Consider the following 22,286-nt stretch of genomic DNA (forward strand, 5'->3'; position numbering starts at 1 on the left):
GTGGCTCAGTGGTAGAGTATCTGCCTAACATGCATGAGGCCCTGAGTTCAATCCCCAGGAACACACAAAAATAAATAATCTTTTATTACATAGTTACACATAGTAGTTGGGTTCATCCTGAAGAAATCTTGTGTGTGTGCTACTTGGGGAAGGAACCCGCAAGCCTCACACAGGCTTGGTAAGCACTCTGCTCTTACTCTTTTTTGGAAATGTTATTCCCAACCCCTGGTCTGTGATGAATTTTTATTTTCTTGGGGGAGAAATGAGAAAAATGAGGGCACTCATGGAATTTTTTTTTGTTTGTTTTTGGTACTGAAGATTGAACTCAGGGGCACTTTACTACCGAGCCACATCCCCAACCCTCTTTTTTTTTTTTTTTTTTTTTTGAGATAGGGCTTTGCTAGTTTGCTGAGGTTAGTCTTGAATTTGCCACCCTCCTGCCTCAGCCTCCCTAGTGACTGAGATTACAGGTATGAGCCACTGTTCTGGCTCTTGTGAGTTTTTTTTGAAGAGCCAACGTATTCAATATAAAAGATGCTCCTTATCTTAAGATCATGAGATCATTAGCCCATCACTCCCAAAGGGACCTGATACTCACTTCCATCAACCCTTCCACTGACCCTGCAGCCCTTGGCAAACAGATCTGCCTTCTGTTATTGATTCTGCATTCTAGTATTTTATTATGAAATTTTAGAACTCAAAGAAAAAGATACAATAAACACCTGCTCGGTCAACACTGAGACTTGACAACTAACAACTTTATGTGTCTATGTCCAGCTGTACTCTTTTTCCTTTTTAACCACTTGAAAGTAAATGGAACATCATGACACTTTAGCCATAATATTTCAAAATGCAGGTCCTAAGTGGAAGGACAAAAAGTCCTTTTTAGAAAATAGCGGGAGAACACAGTCATTTAGAAAAATGTCCTTACTTGGCAAAAATACAAAGCTGGCAACCTTCCCCTAGATTTCTTTTTGAAGTTCACTGGGCTATGAATTCCCAAAGCTGGAGAAGCACTGCCCGCAGCAATACTTATTTCTATGGAGTATTCTATGGTGACATGAATCTTCAAGCTTGGGCTTCATCTCCCACAGCTGCAGCTCACAGGGCAGGGGCGGCGGGTAGTGGGGATACTCAGCTAAGCAGCTTATGGGCTTTGGGGTTAGCTTGTCATCTTAAGGGCTTATTAGGATACATGCTCAAGGAAAATGGGCACACTCTGCTAAACATCAACCCCCAAATGAAAATCATGTCCTCATTGCCTTAGTTTTTCTGAGCAGAGAACACCTGGTATTGGTGAAGCGTGCCAGGGAATTGGAGCTTGTAAAGGCCACCATGTTGATTCCAACACGTATCTCTTGGTCCATCCATCTAAAGAACAGGGGGCTGTTTGGGGCTGGGCTAATATCTAAAATCATAAATGCAATCCCAGGGGCCGTCAAGGTAGTGGGACCTTCACTTTGTTTTCCAGCCCTTACCTGGATCTCCTCTGTAACCCCCCAGCAAGGTGAATGCTCCTCAGTATTGGGAAATCAGGACCATCACTCTCTAGGCGACATGCTGGGAATGGTATTTAACTCTCTACTTTCCATGTAATAATGGCAGATTGTAGAGTTAGTCTTAGCCTGGAGTCCTGGGCTGCATGGCCACTGATGAGCCCCTGTGACCTGCAGGGCAGCTGGGTCCCACCGCTACTTCCTTTCCTTCATCTGTAACCCAGTACCCCAGGGCCTGCTCTGTCTTGGGAAGATTCATGGAAGGTATAGGTGAGTCCCTTAAGGCAGAGAAGCCCTCTGTGGTGTGGAGCAGAGATCCTGACCAGGACTTCCCCTGTCCCCCCAGCGGGAGGCTGACCTCTGCCAGGTGCTACTTCTCTCTGCAGTGTTGTCCAAGGGGTCCCAACATGAATGGGTTCCGAGATGACAAGGCCATCTCAACAGAATCTGTGGACAGGCTTAAGGATTGTACACCCCCCCCCCCCGAGAAGGTGCCCCAAATTAGGCAGATAGGCCTTTTCTGAGTGCAGATCCCCACTTTTCTTTATATCACTGCTTATAAATGAAAAAAAAAGATTGAAAAATACAGATACCCATTATTGGTTGGAATTAGAGGTGGTGGTCACAGAACATCATGAATACATTGTTCACTTTAAAATGGTTTGGTATGTGACTCTCAACTCAATATATACATAAAAACAATAAAAAATACACTTTCAACATTATGACCCAGTACATACACATGTATGAATAGAGCAAAATTTCTACAAACCCATACTTACCATTCTTCCTTTTCTTGCTTAAATTTTGTGGAGCTGGGAATCCAACCCTGGGCTTGCACATACTAGGGGAATGCTCTACCACTGAGATACAGCCCGCCGCTACTCTTGGGGTTAACCTCCTATTTTCCTTTCAGCTATGGTGGGTCTGTTGTTATTCACTGATTCAATTCTATTACTAAATAAAAACTTTATGGTGGTCCCTGTCTCCTAGGAGTGTGTAGCCCTGGGGGCCACAGGACTTCTGACCCCACTGTTGTTTAAAACTCCACAGCATACCCTCTGTCCTCTCCTCATCCAGTTTTGTGATAAAAGCAAGCTTAAGGACAAATGCACAGCTCTCCTTGTGTCCCAGGGTCAGAGCAAATCTGCCCAAAGTTCAACATATAGGAATGTGTAGGGCTAATGTTTCCCACTCAAGATAGAAAATTATGCTTATGGAGGAAAGTCAACCAAACCTGGGGTGGGACATTAACAACAAAAAGACAAGTGATTGGAAAGCAGAATGTAGATCACTGTGGCTGACTGCTGAGATGGTGCCATGATTCCTCTTGGTACCCCACACTGGGTTTGGTGCCAGTGACACCCAAGACAAATGCTGACACACTGATGCTTTCTTGCTGTGTCATATCGGTTCCACAGCTACCCTTAACATCAACAGCCAGGTTGGTGTGGATGCCTTCCAAACCATTTATCCCCAACAGGCCAGCTGACTCCCAGAACAATGGTTGTTTTAGCTAGGTGTGGTGGCATACACCTGTAATCAAGACTTGGGAGACTAAGAAGGATCAGAAGTTCAAGGTCAGCTCATGTCCTTAAGTGTGGGATGTGGGCAGACTTGGGGGTAAAATGCCATGGTGGGGATGTAGCTTGGTGGTTGAATGCCCTTGAGTTCAATCCCCAGTACCACCAACCCAATAAAAGAAGACTGATGGGTACAGCAGGCTTAGCTCCTCACAAAACCACATGCCTCCCGAGGTTCTGGATCTGTCCTGATTCTCACTGGACACACTTGCCAATCTAGGGTTATTAGATTGAAAGCAGTATGGCCCGGGGGAAGAGTCACTGAAGTGGAGGAGGGCTTGAGGGACACAGGTATAATCACAGCCAAGTAGAGGACTGTATCTACAATGAACAGGCCACGGAGGATTTAGAGACACAAACAGAAATCAGCAGAGAAGGGTAACAAGTCATGGCTCCCCGAGGCCACCAGAGAATCACACTTCGCTGGAGTGAGGCAGCTGCCCACCTTACGGGCACGTAGCACCAGCCCCAGGTAACAATGTAAATACAGGTATGCTTCACTTTACTCGGGATTTCTGAGGTTTATTAGATGAAAGTGCTTCTTAGTATACATGGGGCACACTGAAGTGGGACACTGAAGTCAATGTAGAGGGGCACAGCCAGCTCAGTCTATCCTTCCAAAAGACTCACTTCTGCATCCCCTGGGGCCTTGGTGGCAGACCAGCACTAGCATGCCCACCTGAGAGTCAGAAGTCTGGTCAGAGTATGCTGGGTATGGTGGTACACACCTGTAATCCCAGCAATCTCAGTGGGAGGATGAGGCAGGATTGCTAAATCCAAAGTCAGCCTCAGAAAAATACTGAGGTCCTGTCACAAAAAAAAGGGGGGCAGGGAGGGGGGACTGGGGATGTGGCTCAGTGATTAACTACCTCTGGGTTAAATTCCTGGTACCAAAACAAAACAAAAACCCAGCACTCCTCCCACCCCACGCCAAACAACACTACACACACACACACCCCTCTAGGATGAGGATCTCTTGCTTGGCCATGCAACTTTATATTTGTGACAGAGGACATATGACAAGCCAGGAGAGTAGTTCTGCATGTCCTGGTGCACTGCAATCTGGGGTTTCCAGGTGACCTGCCCTTGCCTCTCCCAGCTGACGGGTCTCCAACCATTTATTTATTCCAGTGTCCATACAAAATTCCATGTGCCCCGATGGGGGAGATGCAAAAGGGACTTTGTAGCATACATGACAAGGAGCAGCACATACACAGTATGTTTAAAATTGTCAGGGAATGGGGATGCAGCTCAGTGGCAGAGCCTTGTATGTGCAAGGCCATAAGTTTAATCACCAGCATCACACAAACATATATGAGAAATCTGGGAACATAAAGCCATAGAAAACTTTAATCCTCAGCTTTCAAAACATGTTAATGTCTGGACCAAAACAAGTCTTGTAGCAGGAGCCACTTACAAACAACGGACACTCTGGCTCAAACATCCAGGAAGCAGTCAACCAGCTGTGAATGCTGATGGCACGTGGGAATTATCTGGGAATGTCTCTGCATGGTCCCTGGACTAGAGGAAACAGCAGCAGTGGGAGGGCACCAGGAGACCTCAGGCACTGAGGCAGAGGCTGCGGGGTGAACAAAAGCTGCTTTCCATAGTGCTGTGTGACCCCACACTTTTATGTCAGCTGTGGCAGTTAAAGGACTGGGATGGAGCTCAAACAGAAAAACAGAATGCAGCCCTGCCTGTTTCCCTCAAAGTTCTCAAAAACAAGGTCATCTGAGGAAACTGCGATGCTTATTAGAGGCCTATTTTCAGAATCACTTTCCTCTCTGAAAATAAATGCAAGGGCTCATTCAACTTTGTAAGGCTGGCTGTTTCAGCCCCGATTGTGGGAACCAGATTAGGTTTTGGGGCTAAGCCTATGCACGTTGTCTGAGTGTCCCTTCAGAGTGGTGACATCATATGTTGGCTCTTCCTGCATGTTAGGTATCTGAGGTGCCACAGATAAGTCACTCTAGAGGCCCAGTTCATGCCTCTTCAGTTCAAGGCCCAAAGGAGATACATCAGGTCACACACCCTGTGGACAAAGGTGTCCTGCAGGAGGATCAGGATGTTCGGCTCCTATACCAGAAATGATGAAGTTCTGAAGAAACTCACCCAGGTCAGTTAAGATTTGCACAGGATGTGAAACGGGAATATTGATGCTTTATATGGAGTGATGATCTGTGGGATGAGGTGATGTGATGAACAAGAAAACATAGCGGCAAAGTACTATCCATTATTTACAAAGAATAAATACCAGAAAAACCAGTCAATTTGAAAAGATAACAGTTTTTTTTTTTTTTTTTTTAATTTACAATCAAGTTCTGTTGGGCAACATACATAAATAAATAAAAGATGTGCCCGGCTGTGAATTTCCACTCCCCTCAATGCAAGTTCTCTGAATGGCAAACCGAAAAGGAAGACGCAAGCAGGAAAAGGATGAAGAATGGAGACGATGTCCCTGTCAGAGCAAAGATGCCTCACTCCTTTCTCCTGCTCTGGCACTCGTGTCCCTAACTGTCCAGAGAACAAGTGTAGAAGGAAAAAAAAATAATAATAATAAAGTGCAAATTAAAATGTGATAAAAACATGGTGTTCTGGACACCCAGACCAGAACTAAAATCTTACACAGGTAAAATGGTAAGGATGAATGTCCCAGCCTTCATCATGGCCCAACAGGGAACACGACACTGCCATGCTCCCCAGACTGGGCTTCGTGCACTGAGCTCTGAAGTCAGCGCAGGCAGGACTGGCAGAGGGCAGTGGCTGGAGTCACCACCACCAGCTTCGGAGCAAATACATCAGAGGTCTTAAATTCTTTGTCATCAGTGTGAACGTGGCAAGCACCCACCTTCTGGGCATCTGTAGAGTGATACAGGAGCACATTCTTCAACTCTGCCACAAACCCGTCTCACTGGAAAAGGTTGGCACATGTCCTTGCCTATCTCAAAAAGATTTTTAACCAAATTTATATTCATTCCTTGACCAAAAAGTAGATACGCAGAAGAACTGAGGGGAAGGGAGTCAAGGTTCTGAAGACCAGTCAAGAGACCTCAAGTTTCAGCAGTAATAAGACGAGATCACAAGAGCCCTGTGACAACCCCAGACCCCGTGTTTGGGGTTTCCTCTAAGCCAATGCTTAGAGCAAGTCCACTGGGCAAAGGACCTCCAGGCGAGGGGTATGCATCAGGTAGAAACGACACTGGAAGGATGGGAGAAGCACAGCTGGGAACCAACCCAGACATGTGGGGTGTCATTGGCACTGTCATCCAGTGAGGAGACCCAGTGAGGACCCTGTGCTCCCCAATGAGGTATGGAAGATCAGAGCTAGTAGTGTTTCCCACCCCAACAGGACAAGAGCCCAAACCTCGGCCAGGTGACTTGCAGGGTCAGGCTGTTTCAGTGTTGGTTCTTCCAGGCCATAAGAGAGCTGAGTCAATATTTTCAGTATTCCCATCCAAGGAATGCCACCGTGCCACATGGCTTGAGCTCTTCTTGGGAAGGACTTGTGCCCACAGGACAGGGCTGTGTGAGTCTCTGCGCCTCTCCTAAACGCCATCAAGGTTGTGCCCACAGCACAGCTTTGCTGCTTTTGTCCACACTGACAACATGAACACCGGAGGGAGACCATGCCACCGCGTTGATGGAGGAGCTTCATGGAGAGACCAGAGAGCACTGGGATTAGGGCCATGGTCAGCCACAAACCAGACCCCGTGCATTGAGTCTAGGTGTGCCCACCCAAGCAGTGACTCATTAACAGCAAAAGAATGCTGGAGACAGTCTCCCTGCACTGTACACAACAGCGCTGGAATAAACAGAGTCTGGCTCCCTTAGCAGTTGGGCCTCAGCTTAAGGGAGCAGCTGTGAGTGAACCAGGAAGACAAAGTAAGACTCTGAGGGGCAAGCAGATCTGCACAGCCAGAGGGTAGGCGTTCTGGAGAAAGCTGTTTTTTTTTTGTTTTTTTTTTTTAATATATCAGGGACTGAACTCATGAACTCAGACACCTCACTGCTGAGCTACATCCCCAGGTCTTTTTGTGACCTCTTGCCTCAGCCTCTGGTATTGCTGGGATTATAGGCCTGTTTTTGAAAGCTTAATAGAAAAATGAGAAGAAGCAAGAGGAAGAGGGGCCATCATACCTGGCAGGGGGTCTCTGTTATAACTAGCAAGTGGGCTTGGGTGGATGGGACAAAGCTAAGAAAAAAAAAGAGCTGGGCACTGCCTATAAGGTAGAAGGGAATCAGTGTTTAGGAACAAGGCGATTCAAGGAAGAAAGGGAGAGAGAGGAACAGAGTAAGGAGAAGAGAGAAGTGGAAAGAGGGGACAGGAAAGGTGTGTTTCCCCGACTTTTCCTAATGGCCACCATTTAATGGCTCTACTTGGAGCATTTGGAGTAACTTCCTCTGTCTGCTGTACTGACGGCTATGGCCAACAACCACAGCCTTTGAGGGGCCCACTGAGTTTGAAGCTCAAAGAGGACATGAACCCTAGAACGAAGTCACAGATCCTGCTTTCAAACCTTGGGAAAGTGCGTGTATGTGCTGACCAGGTTTGCCATACCTGTGCTGTTTTGAAAGAACCTTCTCCACTTTCCCTGTAAGCACACTCCAGACATAGAGAGAGCCCTCAGCTGAGCCTGCTGCCACATAACTGCCATCAGGGCTGAGGAGACAGAGAACAAAAGTTATTAGCTCCCCATCCCAACTCAGCATCCCCATGACCCTCTTCCCAAGAGGTAATGCTTCCTCACAGGAGACAAGCATGCAACTACTCCTCTGGACACCCTCATCACTTCTTGGGGGTTCAAGTCCCTAGCCATCTATCAGATGCAGGAAACACATAGGGAGGCCAAAAGCCAACCTCCAAACAGCTGACAGTTCCCAATTTGCTTGTTGAATGGTTCAGTTGAGAGTAGAAAAGGAACAGGAAGCATCAAATGTAGAGATGCTTCTCCAGAGTACAGGTGATGATCCTGGACACACAATTGGGAGTAGCATGGTATATGGGAGAAGATAGGAGGAAAGGGCAACTAGAGACCACCTTGAGATGCCATCTCTCAAGTGCCAGCTCAGTTCCATCAAGTTTCTAGGGCTTTCTTGCCATTCCCTAAAAGCTCTCCAACAGGCTGGAATAAATGGGTGGGTAATGCAAGGGGAATCTGATGGCCCACCCAGAACCAAGCAACCATTATTTTTGGGCACAATCCACTTAAGTTTGTGCAACTGCAAAAGAAACATAAGGAAGGGAAGAGACACTGATGGTGACCCCATAATGATCTTCAGGCTCATTCCTGCATGCTCTAGTTCACACGCTGGACAAATCCAGCTCTATTTACTTCCCCAAGCAGGAAAACCCCATGTGCTAACCTGAGATTAACCAAGCTGGGTTGGGACAGTGCTACTAACCTGAAGACAACTCTAGTCCAGTCAGAGCCGCACTTGAATCCAGGTGCACTGAAACAAACAATAGGCACTGTCACCCCAAAAGCTCAGCTAGTGGGACAGAAGCAGACAGGGCCAGGGTCCTGAGATACCCCTCAACTCTGTTACCTGAACGTCTGCTTGATGGCATTGGTCCGCAGATCAATGACTTTCAGCAGGTCATCACGGGAACAGCTCAGAAGTTCAGTCCTTTCTGGGTTTAGATCCAAGGCAGTGATCTTCCCCAACAGCTCCATTTCTCGAACCACACTCTCTGACCTAAGGGAGATGAAAAATCTGAGAAACCTAACATAGAAAGGTCAGAACTTCTCCACTTTAACTAGGATGCTGTGTCACACAGAAGAGAAGGTGCTGCAAGTCAACAGGCTCCAACAGCAATCAACATGTTTTCAGGCTCAGAGTGATGACTTTGTTATTTTCCCATCAATTGGGCCTCCTCTGTTGATTTTATCTAGTAGTTTTGAGTATTAAAACTCTGAATCTGGGAAGAATTTTTATGGCAATCAGAATTTCTGATCAGCCAGTATCCAATTTGTATTACTTTTTCTTTTCTTTTTGGCGTTTGGGATCAAACCTAAGGCCTCATGTGCACGCTGAATCCATGCTCTACCAGTAAGCGCACCTCAGGCTCCAATCAGTACCATTTAATGACAACTTCTGCTTTTAGATAAGTGTGGCACAGACCTTGCTTTAGTGGGCTGGGAAGTCTCCTACTGGCATCTTACCATATTCAGTTTGGCTTGGCCTTCAACTCTAGGGCAGCTGCCCTAGGCACTCTGTTGCTGTTTCCCCTGTCCTCTGTGCCCTAGTCTACACAGGTCAGTGAACAGCCCCCTGGGTAGACAGGGCCACAGCCAAGGGAAGTCCTGACCCCTCCATAGTGATTGATTTGTTTGTACTGGGGACCGAACCCAGGGATGCTTTACCACTGAGCCACATCCCAGTACTTTTTGAGACAGGGTCTAAGAGGCTGGCCTTGAACTTGCAATTCTACCTTAGCCTCCCAAGTCACTGGGATTACAGGCAAGTGCCACACAAAGCCCAGCTCCACAGTGATATTTTTATAAGCTTCTAATGAATTATTTTCTACTGTAACTAGAAAGTTTTTCGTATTGTTGCTAAATCTGTAACTTGAGGCATACCGCGCTACTGCTTTGGAATCTTTAACAGTTGAATTAGGGAGTGAACTAGGAGACTTGCAACATCTATCCAATTTAACTCTAAAAATTCCATATTTCAATGTCAAATTTCTCTTCAGATGCCCTTTTATATCTTGCCCTCTACTGCCTTGGATTCAGGTCCTCATCAACTCTTTGATATCCCTGCATTCCAACATGACCTCTACAAATGACACCAAAATAATCTACTAGAGTCTTGTGAAGTAATCATGTCCTTTCTTAACACTTAATGACTCCATGTGTGGTGTCTCATACCCACAACCCTAACTACTGGGGAGGCTGAAGCAGGAGGACTGCAAGTTAGATGCCAGCCTGGGCAACAAAGAGAGACCCTGTCTCAAAATAAAATGAAAAAGGATAGGGGGAGAAAAAAAGGATTGAGAGGTCTGGAAACAACTCACACAGCCTATGGAAATTTATCCCAACTCGTATTACCCTATCAATCCCAGTGGCCCACGCCCTCCAATTCCTGCCCACTTACTTTTTTTTTTTTTTTTTTTTGGTATAGGGGATTGAAACCAGGGCACTCTACCACTGAGCCACATCCCTACCCCACCCACTTTTTACATTTTATTTAGAGACAGGGTCTCACTAAGTTGTTGAGGCTGGCTTTGAACTCGTGATCCTCCTGCCTCAGCTATCCTCTCAATTCTCCAGACTAATCATAACATCTTTGGACAGAGGCAGCCATGTCTACTTTGGTACACTGCTCACTGACTTGTGTATCTGTCCCTTGGATTTTATTTCAACTGGCCCAAGACAGGCTGGTATCTTGTCATCTCTGCAACAAGGGGCCTACCCGTGGTATATGCGCAGCTGACACTGCGGTGAGAGAGAGAGAGCATACTGTTAAGATATTGGTGTCCTAGAGCTCATTTCTGCCATTTCCTGAGATTTAAAAAATATAACCCACCTACGACACATTCCCATAACTCTACCGCATACAGGCTTTTGTCTGCTCCCCCACCAAGTTTTTGGGTGACATACCGGATATCCCAGAAACGAATTTTCTTGTCAAAATGTCCACTCATTACGCACTGCTCTGTGCAGACAATATCATTGCAACTGGATCCTGCAAACACTGTCTTTATGCCTGAAAGAAAATCAAACACCATTCATCAAGCACAGCCACCAAAAGGCTATGCATACAACACTGCTACACTCTACCCACTCAACTATCACAATTACCAACTTAAATGAAACCTCAAATAGCAACTGCCACTATCTCAGTGCCCCTCTTAATATGAAACTGAACCCGAAGTTCGCAGTGTACCACATGAAATGCAAGCTCAGAAACACCACCTCCAAGACTACTGTCTACATGAATACACAGAGAGACTGAATTTCCTCACAGACTTTGCTGCGAAGGTCCCAGAGTTTGAGTGTCCGGTCATGACTTCCTGAGACGATCCTTGCATTGTCCAGCAGGAACTTAGCAGAGAGCACTTTCCCACTATGTCCTGTGAGTGTGTGCTAGGAAAGAAAATAGCCACGGTGAGCCTTGGGGTGCAACCAGCTGGCCATGCTGGAGGAGCAGGAGGCACTCAATCCTCCAGAGCCAATCTCAAAACACCCTGAGATCCGACCAGGAACTCCAAGACAATGGGAAGGTAAAGAGCAAGAAACATAGGACAGGAGGCATGTTCATTCACTTAGTCTCAACCAAGGAGGCTACATATTTCCTATGAAGCAATTTCAGTGAGGTAGCAACATTTCTGGTCTGAGTAGCTTACAGAAAATTCCAGGAAGTCTCTGTCTTTGGGTGTTGCCAAGAGGTGATCTTTCTATGGCTTGAATCTTTTTTTTTAAGTTGTAGTTGGACACAATATCTTTAATTAATTAATTAATTTTTATGTGGTGCTGAGGATGGAACCCAGGGCCTTGCCCATGCTAGGCAAGAACTCTACCACTGAGCCCCAGCCCCAGCTTGGATCTTGAATGCCTCTCAAAAGCTCACGTTTAAAAGGCTTGGTCCGCAGCCTATGGCACTACTGCAAGTGCAGATGCTTCAGGAGGTGGTCATAGAGGGGGAAAGTCGAGGTCGTTCCCCTGAAGGGGATAATGGGGTCCTGGTCTTTTCCCATCTCACTTTTTGCTTCTTGGCCAAAAGGTGAATGGGTGGGGCCCTCTACCATGCACTCTTGTCATCATGTGCTGTGCCACCACAGGCCAAAGGTGACAGGGCCAAGCAACCAGAGATTGAAACCTCTGAAACCACAAGCCAAAGTAAATCTTTCCTCCTTTTAAGCTGCTTACTTCAAGGTATTTTCCTGCAGCAACAGAAAGCTAACGTAGGTTTCAAGACCAAGAGGATAAATCTCCCAATAGCATTAAATAAAACCCTAGCATCACCAGCACCAAACTTCCCTGTCCTTCCCTGTCCTTGGAAGGGGTGGGGGTGATGAGAAAAGAAAGGGGCAGGTGAGTGGGCATGGGGGACCATATCTGGGGCCTGCCCTTGCTAGGTAAGTGCTCTCCCACTGAGCCACACCCCCAGCTCTACTACAGACACCTGCTTATTCTGTTCTTGATTTTTATTTTTTAAAATCAATCTCCATTGGGGCTGGGGATGTGGCTCAAGCGGTAACACGCTCGCCTGGCATGCGTGCAGCCCGGGTTCGATCCTCAGCACCACATACAAACAAAGATGTTGTGTCTGCTGAAAACTGAAAAATAAATATTAAAAAATTTAAAAAAAAATCAATCTCCATTATATCAAAAGAATTTAAAAGCCTGGATTTTGTCTAGTACCACTGCAGTGAGGTTAGACAGGTTATCTGTAGACATTATTTATTAAAGGAAGCATCAGAACTTTACATATTTAAAAGCTCTGGGGCGTTTTCCGTCAGAGGTCTCAGCTTGAAAACGTCAGATCACAGCCACAGATACCAGCTCTCCCAACCATCAGTCCCTTGCCCTTCGTGGCTAAGCTGTTGGATGCAACCACCGTGTCTTCCCTTGGCTCACCAGGGAACACAGACTCAAGCCATCCCTGCCTGTCAGCTGCTCTCTGGCCCATCATGGTACCACTGGAGCCTGATGGGTCTGAGGCGGCTGGGGACATTCAGGATGCTGGGAGGGGACCTGGGCAGTCAGACCTTTTACTACTCATCATCGACCTCTTTTCACAATGGGACTGGCATTTTTATACATAAAAAATTCCAAAGGTTCAAAAAGTATTCAACCAGCTGGGGATGTGCTTCAGTGGTAAAGGGTTTGCCTCGCATGTGTAAGACCCTGGGTTTGATCCCCAGAACTGCCAAGGGGAAAACAAACCCCAAAATGGCAGTAAATAACAAAAACTCAAAAGGTATTCACTGATCACTGATGCTTTCTTTCAAAGTAAAACTCCTTGAGTCCAGGAACTCAAGCCATTACACACACATCCTGCAAGCAGAAATGAAAGGACAAAGGAAGGAGCAGCCCACCCCACCCATCCAGCTCATCAATGCACTGACAATTCCTAATGCCAGGTCTCAGTGACACAGCCACACCAAGCTAAGGGTTTCAACTTTTAAAATGGGGATGGGAAGAATAAATATTGAAAAATACCTATGAGTATGCACTACCTCTTGTCAGCACCTTCTATTCTCTATATTCTACTGTATTTTTCTTCAAACTATTTGATAATATCTGTAAACTTCTGGTAAGATCAAGAAAACTTCAGCACAAAAAGGACTCTGCTCAGCACAAACTGGCTGAGGTTTCTGAAGTAAAAACTACATCTTACCTAGGAGACGATCCTTACAACGGGCACTTTTCCACATTGGTTACAGAAGTGAGCAGCTGGGTATTCAACACAGTTAGTTCCTCAAGACAAATAAGCATCCAGGTGGTTGTGCAGTAACTTTTAGATTTTTTTGGTACTAGGGATTGAACACAGGGGTGCTTTACCACTAAGTTACAGCCCAAGCACCTTGAATTTTGAGACAGGGTCTCACTAAGTTGCTGGATTGAAGACCTACACCACCGAGTCCCATGTAACTTTAGAAAATAGGGACCCTATTTTGTTTCCTGAACCCATTGAGAGTTTCACGAGTATTCTCTGGGTAGAGAATCCACTGTAAAAGGTCTCCAGATCTTCAAATGCTTACTTAGGGATGGGACTCCATTGAAAACAGGTCAAGGCCCTCAGCACCAACTAGTCTTCAAAGGAGGGTACAGTTCTGACATGGCACCATCAACAGCAGCCTGTGAAGGTAGGGGTTGCCCACCAGCATCCTGTGGGCACTCTCTCCAAGGAGGAGTGGGTCCATCTTTCCACCTTGCTCACTTGGACAAAGTCACCCAATACTCTGGCCTTTGTCTTTTAGGTCTACCCTCCTTAGGCCTCCTTCTTGATATTTCAGGGTCAAAGCTTGAAGGCCATCTGTATGCAACTTCTCTTAGGAATGAAAAATACCATCCTGCACAAATAGTTTACTATCAAAAGGTTCCCTCCTCTCCCAGGGCCTAAGATCAAGGAAGGTTATTGGTACCTCTTCAATGATTAGTCGGCCTTGCTCTATTCTCAGTGTTGAATAATATAGACCAGCTGAATGTAGGAAAGAGCACAGACCTCAATTAAAACGGTAACCTTATTATTTATTAACTGCATGATTTTAGACTCCTTCCCCTTTGTAGGTTATTTAAGACTAAAATTCCTCCTCTACCTCCATCCAGAACAAGAACACAACACATTCATCTTTTATCACCTTTAGGGTTCTGCCCTGCATTTCTTTTCGTAAAAAATATTTTCTTAGTTGTCAATGGACTTTTATTTATTTACTTATTTATTTATATGCAGTGCTGAGAATTGAACCCAGTGCCTCACATGTGCTAGGCAAGTGCTCTACCACTGAGCCACAACCCCAGCCTGCTCTGCTCTGCATTTCTGAGAATCTTTTGTCAAGTGACAATCAAGAATTTCAACTTTTCAGGTACTAGCTACACCTAATACTGCTCACCTTCCACACAGCTTTCAGGAAGACAGAAAGCCTAAAGTGTTAACTCTGTTTCTAAAGATTCACCTAGCTTCATCCAGGCACCCTCCAATCAGAACACCAGGAATCTACCTAATAGACCATTCAAGTTCAGATCTTTGTCTTGGATGCAAAGTTAGGCTCAAATGCAAACTGCCTCAACATTTGAGCCTACTTCTACACCTGTTTCCTATTTTCCAGCATCAGGAGTCATTCACATCTATCATAAGTATACCCATTTGTACTTTTTCTACTTTCCAGCTTACTCTATGAGGTGAATCACAATTCACATGCTGATGCTAAAATCTGTAAAGCTAAGCTAAAATTGATATCTATATAAAAAGTACCTAGTCCTTATGGACAGGAGGAGTATCCCCAAGTCTTCCACGGACATGGGAGGGTCTGTGCAAACATGCTGAAACTGAATCTTAGACAAAATATGGGAGTAAGTAGAAACAAATTTTCCCAAGGAGAAAAGCGTCAATCAAGTATGTTTTTCAGGGAAGCACACACAAGTCCGCTAGTTATTCATTTGCCATTTTCCTGTATTGTGTGCCTTGACAACCACATGGCTTATACATTATACTTGTCTTAACCCAGCCTTACCCGTAACCGATAATCATCCACAGTCCAGATTCGGCTTGCAAAATCATTTGAAGCTGCTAAGAGGTAAGCCCCCTAGAGAAATAAATAAAAGAAAAAACAACTTTTAGCTAAAGTAGAGGAATTCAGTTCACAAGAAACAAGTTTCCTAATAATCAAGTCCAAGAAGGGTTAGATGCCTAAAACTACACACCTGATCTGAACACCATCACCACCAGTGTGTTATCAACCTACAGATTCCCTTCAAGTTAAGCTTTCCTCCTGAAATCACTCAATTTCACTGGAATGTTGAGATTTCTAAAGTGTCAATGGAACTCAGTCTCCCACGCTCACCTTTCCCCTCATCACCTACCCTACGCAGCAAATACAAATTCTCCACATACAAACCAACAGAAAGCCCAGAAGCACCTACTCTTCCCTGGGCTCAACTCCCAACTACCCATCCTCCAAGACCACCTACTTTCCATGCATCCAGCTAGACCCTTTCCTCTCTTGCCTGCACCTCAGCCCCAACCTGAATCAAGTCTGCAGAAGCACTGGATGCTGGCCACTGCAGATCTGCCCCTCCCAATTCAGTCTTCAATGTCAATTATTGCAGAATTTAATGCTATATGTTTCTGAAAACCTCTCAAGGCTGGGGATAGATCTCAGTGGTAGAGCATTTGCCAAACATATGCAAAACCCTCCACATGGTTTCACTGAGTCAAGATACACTCTGACCTACATCTAACTTTCCAGTCAAATTTCCTTATCATTACCCAATTAACTCAAGGAGTGGTTATTAACCCATTTTTGTCCCACTGTCCAAGATGTGAAACACCTATAAAAACTTACATAATGGGATAATACAATTACATAAGAGGAATAATAGTATAATGACAATGTCCACTAATATACATTAATATAATATATATGAGCTCACCTAAAAATGCATCCATGTCAATTCTCTTGACATATTCATAATAACTAGGGACTTACTGGGTTAAGAAGCTAACAGTTTGTGTTAGGGGCACAAAGACAACTAACCACCAGTGCTCATCCCCTGGGAGTGAGTTCTTAGCTTGATAAAAGCAGCAGATGTAGACATCTCTCTCTCTCTCTCTCTCTCTCTCTCTCTCTCTCTCCAGAATGGGTTTTTGCACAAGACATTCCTGGTCCCAGAGGACCCTTACCCAAGTAGGGATGTGAAAAGGACACCTGAGATGACAGAGATAGAAGGACTCTTGAGCAGACACTGTCACCTCACCTGGCTACTGCACACTAGTCCTACCTCTAATCTTCTCTTTGCTTCCTCTCCCTGCAATTTCAACACCGGGCTTTTTGCATCTAACCTTTGATTACCTGGAGTTGTGCCCAGTTGGCTTATTTTGTTTCCTAATCCCCACTCTGAAATGCTGATGAGTGAGCAGTTCATTGCTATTTTACACATTACTTTAGTACAATGACTTGCAGTTTAATGCTTTTAAACCACTCTCATTTAAATGGCAATTTACTGAAGGGTAGGACCACATGGTGCCCCTATAGCACAGGATCTAAACACACAAAATATAACAAATTAAAAATTAAAAATACTGAGTAGGCTAAATACAATGGCACACGCCTGTATCCCCAAGTTCAAGACCAGCTTGGGCAATTTAGTAAGACACTGTCTCAAAACAAAAAATGAAAAAGTGGCTGGGGATATGTAGCTTGGTGGAGCAGCACTCCAGATTCAATCCCCAGTACCAAAGGCAGGAGGTACCAAGTAACAGAATTATAATATCAGAGTTGATAGACCAGTTAGCTCTATAATCTACTTCTACCTTTCTCTAACATGGATTTGACTTAAGATGTGAAGAATGGCAGAGAAACCAGTTACTTCTTAATAATTAGATGTCTAACTTTTCAGAAATCTCCAAAATCACAGAAACCAGATACTTACAGCACTATCAAATTCAATGCTTGTAATTCCAGCATTACTACCAGACAGGGAGCCCTTGAACTCACATTTGTCTGTATAAAAAGATAAGATTTAGAAAAGACAGGAAGTTGATAATGAGTTTGATGGGGCACTGAAACACAATGATAGTCAATTTACATTGTCAAATAGAAACTTTCCTGCACCCTTACAGAATAAAACAACAGGACAAATAGAATGTAAGAGACAAAATATATTGTTAGTCTCTAACAACAATGAACATTTAAATGGGTGCAGATTCTAGCATATTATGAAATATTCTAAGACATTTTGAATTATTAATCTCCTTTACAAAGAACTGTATTTTATAAAATGTCAAATTAAACTAGAGACAGAATTTATATAGGTTCATTACTTCTTTTTAAAAAATATTTTATTTACATTTTAGTTTTCGGCAGACACAACATCTTTGTTTGTATGTGGTGCTGAGGATCGAACCCGGGCCGCCCCCATGCCAGGGGAGCACGCTACCGCTTGAGCCACATCCCCAGCTCCTAGGTCCATTACTTCTCAGTAAAATTTTATAATTCACATACATTAATTTTTAGGTTTGATCAGTACTCATGCCAACTAATTTTGTAGAAATACTGATCACCAAAATTCTGAATCTATGGTGTGATAATTTTCATTAAGATCTGAAAAGAAATTTTTCAAATTTTGGTAGAAAGCCAAAAAGGCTCAGTTTGGAGCTTTAGGGATTTGTCCTTAAAGTTGCTTTGCATATACTGGGATACTGCAAGCCAACCAAGAGCCAATGATTCCTGTCTTGCCCAACAGGGCTGATGGCACTTTTCCTGCAGCCCTGCCCTCACCCCTCTAATCTTCTCAGAGGTGTTTTTTACTGACTGGGCAGTGAAACAAAATGTCTCGTACTACTCTTAATTAACTGCAAAAGCATAATCAAAATAGACTAGTTGTTCAACTTTATTTTTGTGGTGCTGGGGATCAAACCTGGACTTGATGCACACTAGGCAAATGCTCTACTGCAGGAAGCCATCCATGAATTACATGAGGATCTTCTCTCAGTATGGAAGCCAGGGAATTTAGGTTTAGCACTGCAAACTATCTGTGGCTCTCCCACGACAACACATCGCCCGCCCAATGCATATGACCTTTATCTCTGCTCTGCTAAGAAGATCCCTCATAGTACTCGGAAGATCGGTTTCTTTGTTTTCTAGCTTTATTTCTCATCCAGCTCATTTAGTGGAGGGGAACCCCATTTCCACCACCTGTGCGGGCCATGGGCGAGACTCTACCACTGAGCCACACCCCCAGCTCTGCTTAAAATTTTATAAATCAAATCCCCTAATATTTATTTCCTTATAATAGGGCTTCATTATTATTTATAACAATTTTGGCCATTAGCATCCACTCTACCAGGGTGTTTCTAGGCAAAACAAAAATTTCCATGGGCTTCAACAGGCTGTCACAGCCAAGGTTTTTTGTTTTTGTTTTTTAAACTGAGTCACTTGCTGGCAAATCAAAGGAGAGACAGGTACAGTGCTCACCAATAAATCTATTTTAACTAAACTTTTAAAATAAATCTATTTAAACTAAAATCTATTTAAATAAACATCAAAAGTGGTAATCCTCTATAGCACAGAAAAGACTAGTGTTAAGTTTGAGGTCAGCTTTAGCAACTTGGTGAGACCCTGCTTCAAAAAGTGTTGGGTATGTAAGCCAGCAGTAAAACACCCCTGGCTTCGATCTCCAGTTGGGGAGTGGGTGGGGAGGCTGGGGAGAAGTGATTTCAAGTTATATGATTCTGATTAGTTCTGGCTCCGCTACTCACTTGCCATGTAATTTGCTGTGTATATCAAATACACAAATTATATTGCATCTCTTTGAGTTTTACTGTCTTCATCTGTCAAAAAAGGGTAAGAACTACCTTTCTAACCACATGAGGCTATTGTTAAGGATCACAGGAATTAATACAGACAAAGGCACTTCGGAGCTATTTATTGGGGACAGTGAAAATGTATGTGCTACAACTATAGAAACCTGACAAAGTGGTTCCAGTTCCAATAAAAATCTTATTACTTACATTTAGTTCAGTGACAATATATGTACATGAAACTGAATCTCAAAAATGTCAAAACTGGACTACATCCACCTTCAGAATTCTAAAAGATGTTTTCATGAATACCACTTGGCTCAACACATCTTTTCCAGGTAATAATCCTCTTTTTCCTTTACTCAAGCTTAGATATGGCTTCTTTTTATCTAGGTCATGGTCATTGGCATTATGATTGGGGGCGGGGAGAAAGAGAAGGAGAAAGAGGAGGAGGGGAGGGGGGGAGGAGGAGGAGGGGAGGGAGGAGGAAACAAAACATATAAACCACAACTTGATGTACAGTTTAATTATAAAGATTTATTTTCCTTCCAAAACTGGTAATATTTTGTTCTGATGTTCTGATTACTGTATGAGATAAACATTCATAATAACAGTATTTTCTAGTCATTTCTTGAGAACTAAGAACAAACATGCATTCAGATATAAAGAGAAATTGAAATGGTAAAAATGCTTTGGTCAGATGATTCTTACATAAAAAAAAAGTTGTATGCTTTAAGATGATAAACAACTCAGAGTGACTGAGAGCAAGGGCAACCACATTCCACCAATAGCTCTTACCTCCAAATGCTTCCCATAACTTAACCCTGCGGTCCATGCCTCCTGTGGCCAGTAACCGGGAACCTGGACTGAATTGTACAGCATTAACTTCTCCATCATGTGCATCCTACAACACCATATTTCAAGTTCCATCAGTATTATTCCCGAATCCAAAACACACATACACACTCAACACACACAACACCTAACTTGAGACAAAACACATCCTTAAACAGAGGGGGAGCCAACCATAATCTAAAGTGGACTGCTGGCCCAAGGTCTTCTAAGGTTCTAGTAGCATTTTATTCTTAAGAGTTACAGCTTCATTTACTTAGTTGCACTATAACCTTAAAAAGCAAAATTAGTAGATAATTTGCCTTAAGTTGGTCTTTGCATTAATCTTATTTCTTCTAAGAATAATGGCACTTTGAATTGTATATACCCTACTAGCTTAAAAACAAGCCTAGAACCAAAAGGTTCTTTTGGGCCAGATATTATACTCCTATTACTAATTTACTAATGCTAAACACTATGTATCTGAATAATGTGTAGTATACTGCCTCTCATAATAAATAAAGCTTTCTTTTTATTATTATTTTTGGTAGTAAGGCTTGAACCCAGGACCCCATGCATGCTAGCCAAGTGTTCTACAACTGGGCTATGACTCTACCACCAAACCCTCAGCCAAATTTTATTTTGAGACAGGGTCTCACTATGTGATCATTCTGCCTCAGCCTCCTCAGCAGCTTGGATTATAGGTCTGCATTACTGCACTTGGCTAAGAAAGCTTTCCTGATAAGTCCTACTCTAAGCAGACACTGGTCCTATTCCTAGATGTGCATTAATGTTACAATGGGGATTCTATTTAGTAGTTATTATTATTATTATTTTTTTGAGTGGGGACAAGACACTAAGGATTGAACTTTGAGGCACACTCAATCACTGAGCCATATCCCCAGTCCTTTTTGGTATTTTATTTAGAGACAGGGTCTCACTAAGTTGCTTAGGGCCTCCCTAGGTTGCTGAGGTTGGTCTTGAACTCGCGATCCTCCTGCCTCATTCTCCTGAGCTGCTAGGATTATAGGCATGCACTACCAAGCCTGGCAGATTTCTATGTAATTTCTTCTGAAACAAAACAAATCTAGCCTTATCATCAGTATGATCTCTGCCAAGCTTTCTTAACTTTTTGAAACCTACTTTTGTTCATCTGCAAAAAAAGTTCCTTTGGGAAATGTGAGACTGGCATAAACAGAGAAATATAAGCTCAAAAGATGGCACACATGGTTCAGGATAAGAACGCAATCCAGGCAACAAAGCATCCCACCCCAAAAGGGGCAGAGGGAATAACTATAATTTACTCTCTTAATAGAACGGTGAATAAATAATTTTTCTGGGGGTGAAGTATGTCATTTGTGATTTGCTTCAAGCCCAGCAAAGTGTGGGCAGAGAGCTGCTGCTAATGGCATCTCCATTAATTGACTCAGAATTTAGCAGCACTTTGATGATTTGGTTTCCCAATTTCCCTCATATCCCACTGCTGAAAATCTTCATGACAGGGAACTTGACATTTCCTTTTTCAAAATAAATTTTCTTTTCCTGAGGTCTCAGATTGAAAACTTGAGATCATGCACTGTCACACCCTGCCTGCCACTCATCAAGCTCCTGAGTAATGTGTTCTGTTGGATACTAGTCAGCTGTGAATATTTCACTCTCCAAAACACACACTGACAAAATCCCTGATTGTCAGCTGCTCCACCATCCCACACACATGACTTAATGTGCTGGGGGGAAAAATGGGCTGCTGGGAGTTGAGGGCAAGGAAGGGACTGTGACATTCAGTGCAATCAGACCTTTTACCAATCATCATTGACCACTGTGAAGTGCTCAGGCCTGTTGGGGAATCATAGGAGCAAGATCGGAATGGGAAGAAGCCCTTCCCCAATCTAACTCCTCCTCCAATACAGGCTAGTTGACAATGAAGTCACAGCCCACTGTGAGGAATTACCTAAGGAAGTTCCTCTGGGTGCCTGAACTAAAAGCTTCCACAACCTAAATGCCATTCCATATTTCTAGCAAATCCTTCCCTCTTCTGAAAGCAACCTCTTTTGGCCATACCTGGCCCACATCAGTGTCAACCCAACTCTGGCTCTGCTTTCATGCTGCCCCTTCTTTCCCTCTCCAGTGCTCTCACAGGCCCAGCAGATACCTGACATTTGCCAGGTTGGTTCATTTACATTGGCTGGGATAAGGATTATCTATTAGTACCAGGACCCAGCTCTGAACTCCAGATGACAGTCCTGGTGTCACAGTGGCTTCTGCCCAGGGCTGTGTCCTGCTTCCAATCATAAGCTCTTAGTGGTAGGAAGTCATACAAACAAGGGTTTAATTTATGAAACCAAGAACTTCCCTGTTAGACTTCCAAAACAGACCACTAGCTAGAATCTCACCCTAAACTGCA

At 43.9% G+C, this 22,286-nt stretch overlaps 1 protein-coding gene and 2 non-coding genes across 5 annotated transcripts in view; all 3 read right to left on the reverse strand.

Annotated features, from left to right (window-relative positions):
* Positions 1–4,543: 4,543 nt before the first annotated feature.
* Atg16l1 (autophagy related 16 like 1) overlaps positions 4,544–22,286 on the reverse strand; it is a 37,645-nt gene continuing 19,902 nt past the window's right edge. For all 3 annotated transcript variants that reach the window (XM_076865609.2, XM_076865608.2, XM_076865606.2), the window contains 9 exons: positions 19,850–19,955; positions 17,182–17,252; positions 15,264–15,335; positions 11,049–11,169; positions 10,684–10,789; positions 8,627–8,776; positions 8,483–8,530; positions 7,638–7,739; positions 4,544–6,728 (listed from right to left, as the gene is read on the reverse strand). In XM_076865609.2, the coding sequence (XP_076721724.1) occupies positions 6,635–6,728; positions 7,638–7,739; positions 8,483–8,530; positions 8,627–8,776; positions 10,684–10,789; positions 11,049–11,169; positions 15,264–15,335; positions 17,182–17,252; positions 19,850–19,955 (870 nt within the window). In that variant the 3' untranslated portion in view covers positions 4,544–6,634. The remainder of the gene's footprint in view (positions 6,729–7,637; positions 7,740–8,482; positions 8,531–8,626; positions 8,777–10,683; positions 10,790–11,048; positions 11,170–15,263; positions 15,336–17,181; positions 17,253–19,849; positions 19,956–22,286) is intronic.
* On the reverse strand, positions 12,547–12,816 carry LOC143407634 (small Cajal body-specific RNA 6). The gene has a single exon (XR_013092385.1).
* On the reverse strand, positions 21,429–21,700 carry LOC143407635 (small Cajal body-specific RNA 6). Its single transcript, XR_013092386.1, has one exon.

The sequence above is a fragment of the Callospermophilus lateralis genome, chromosome 9 (assembly GCF_048772815.1).
Source record: "Callospermophilus lateralis isolate mCalLat2 chromosome 9, mCalLat2.hap1, whole genome shotgun sequence".
Taxonomy (NCBI): domain Eukaryota; kingdom Metazoa; phylum Chordata; class Mammalia; order Rodentia; family Sciuridae; genus Callospermophilus; species Callospermophilus lateralis.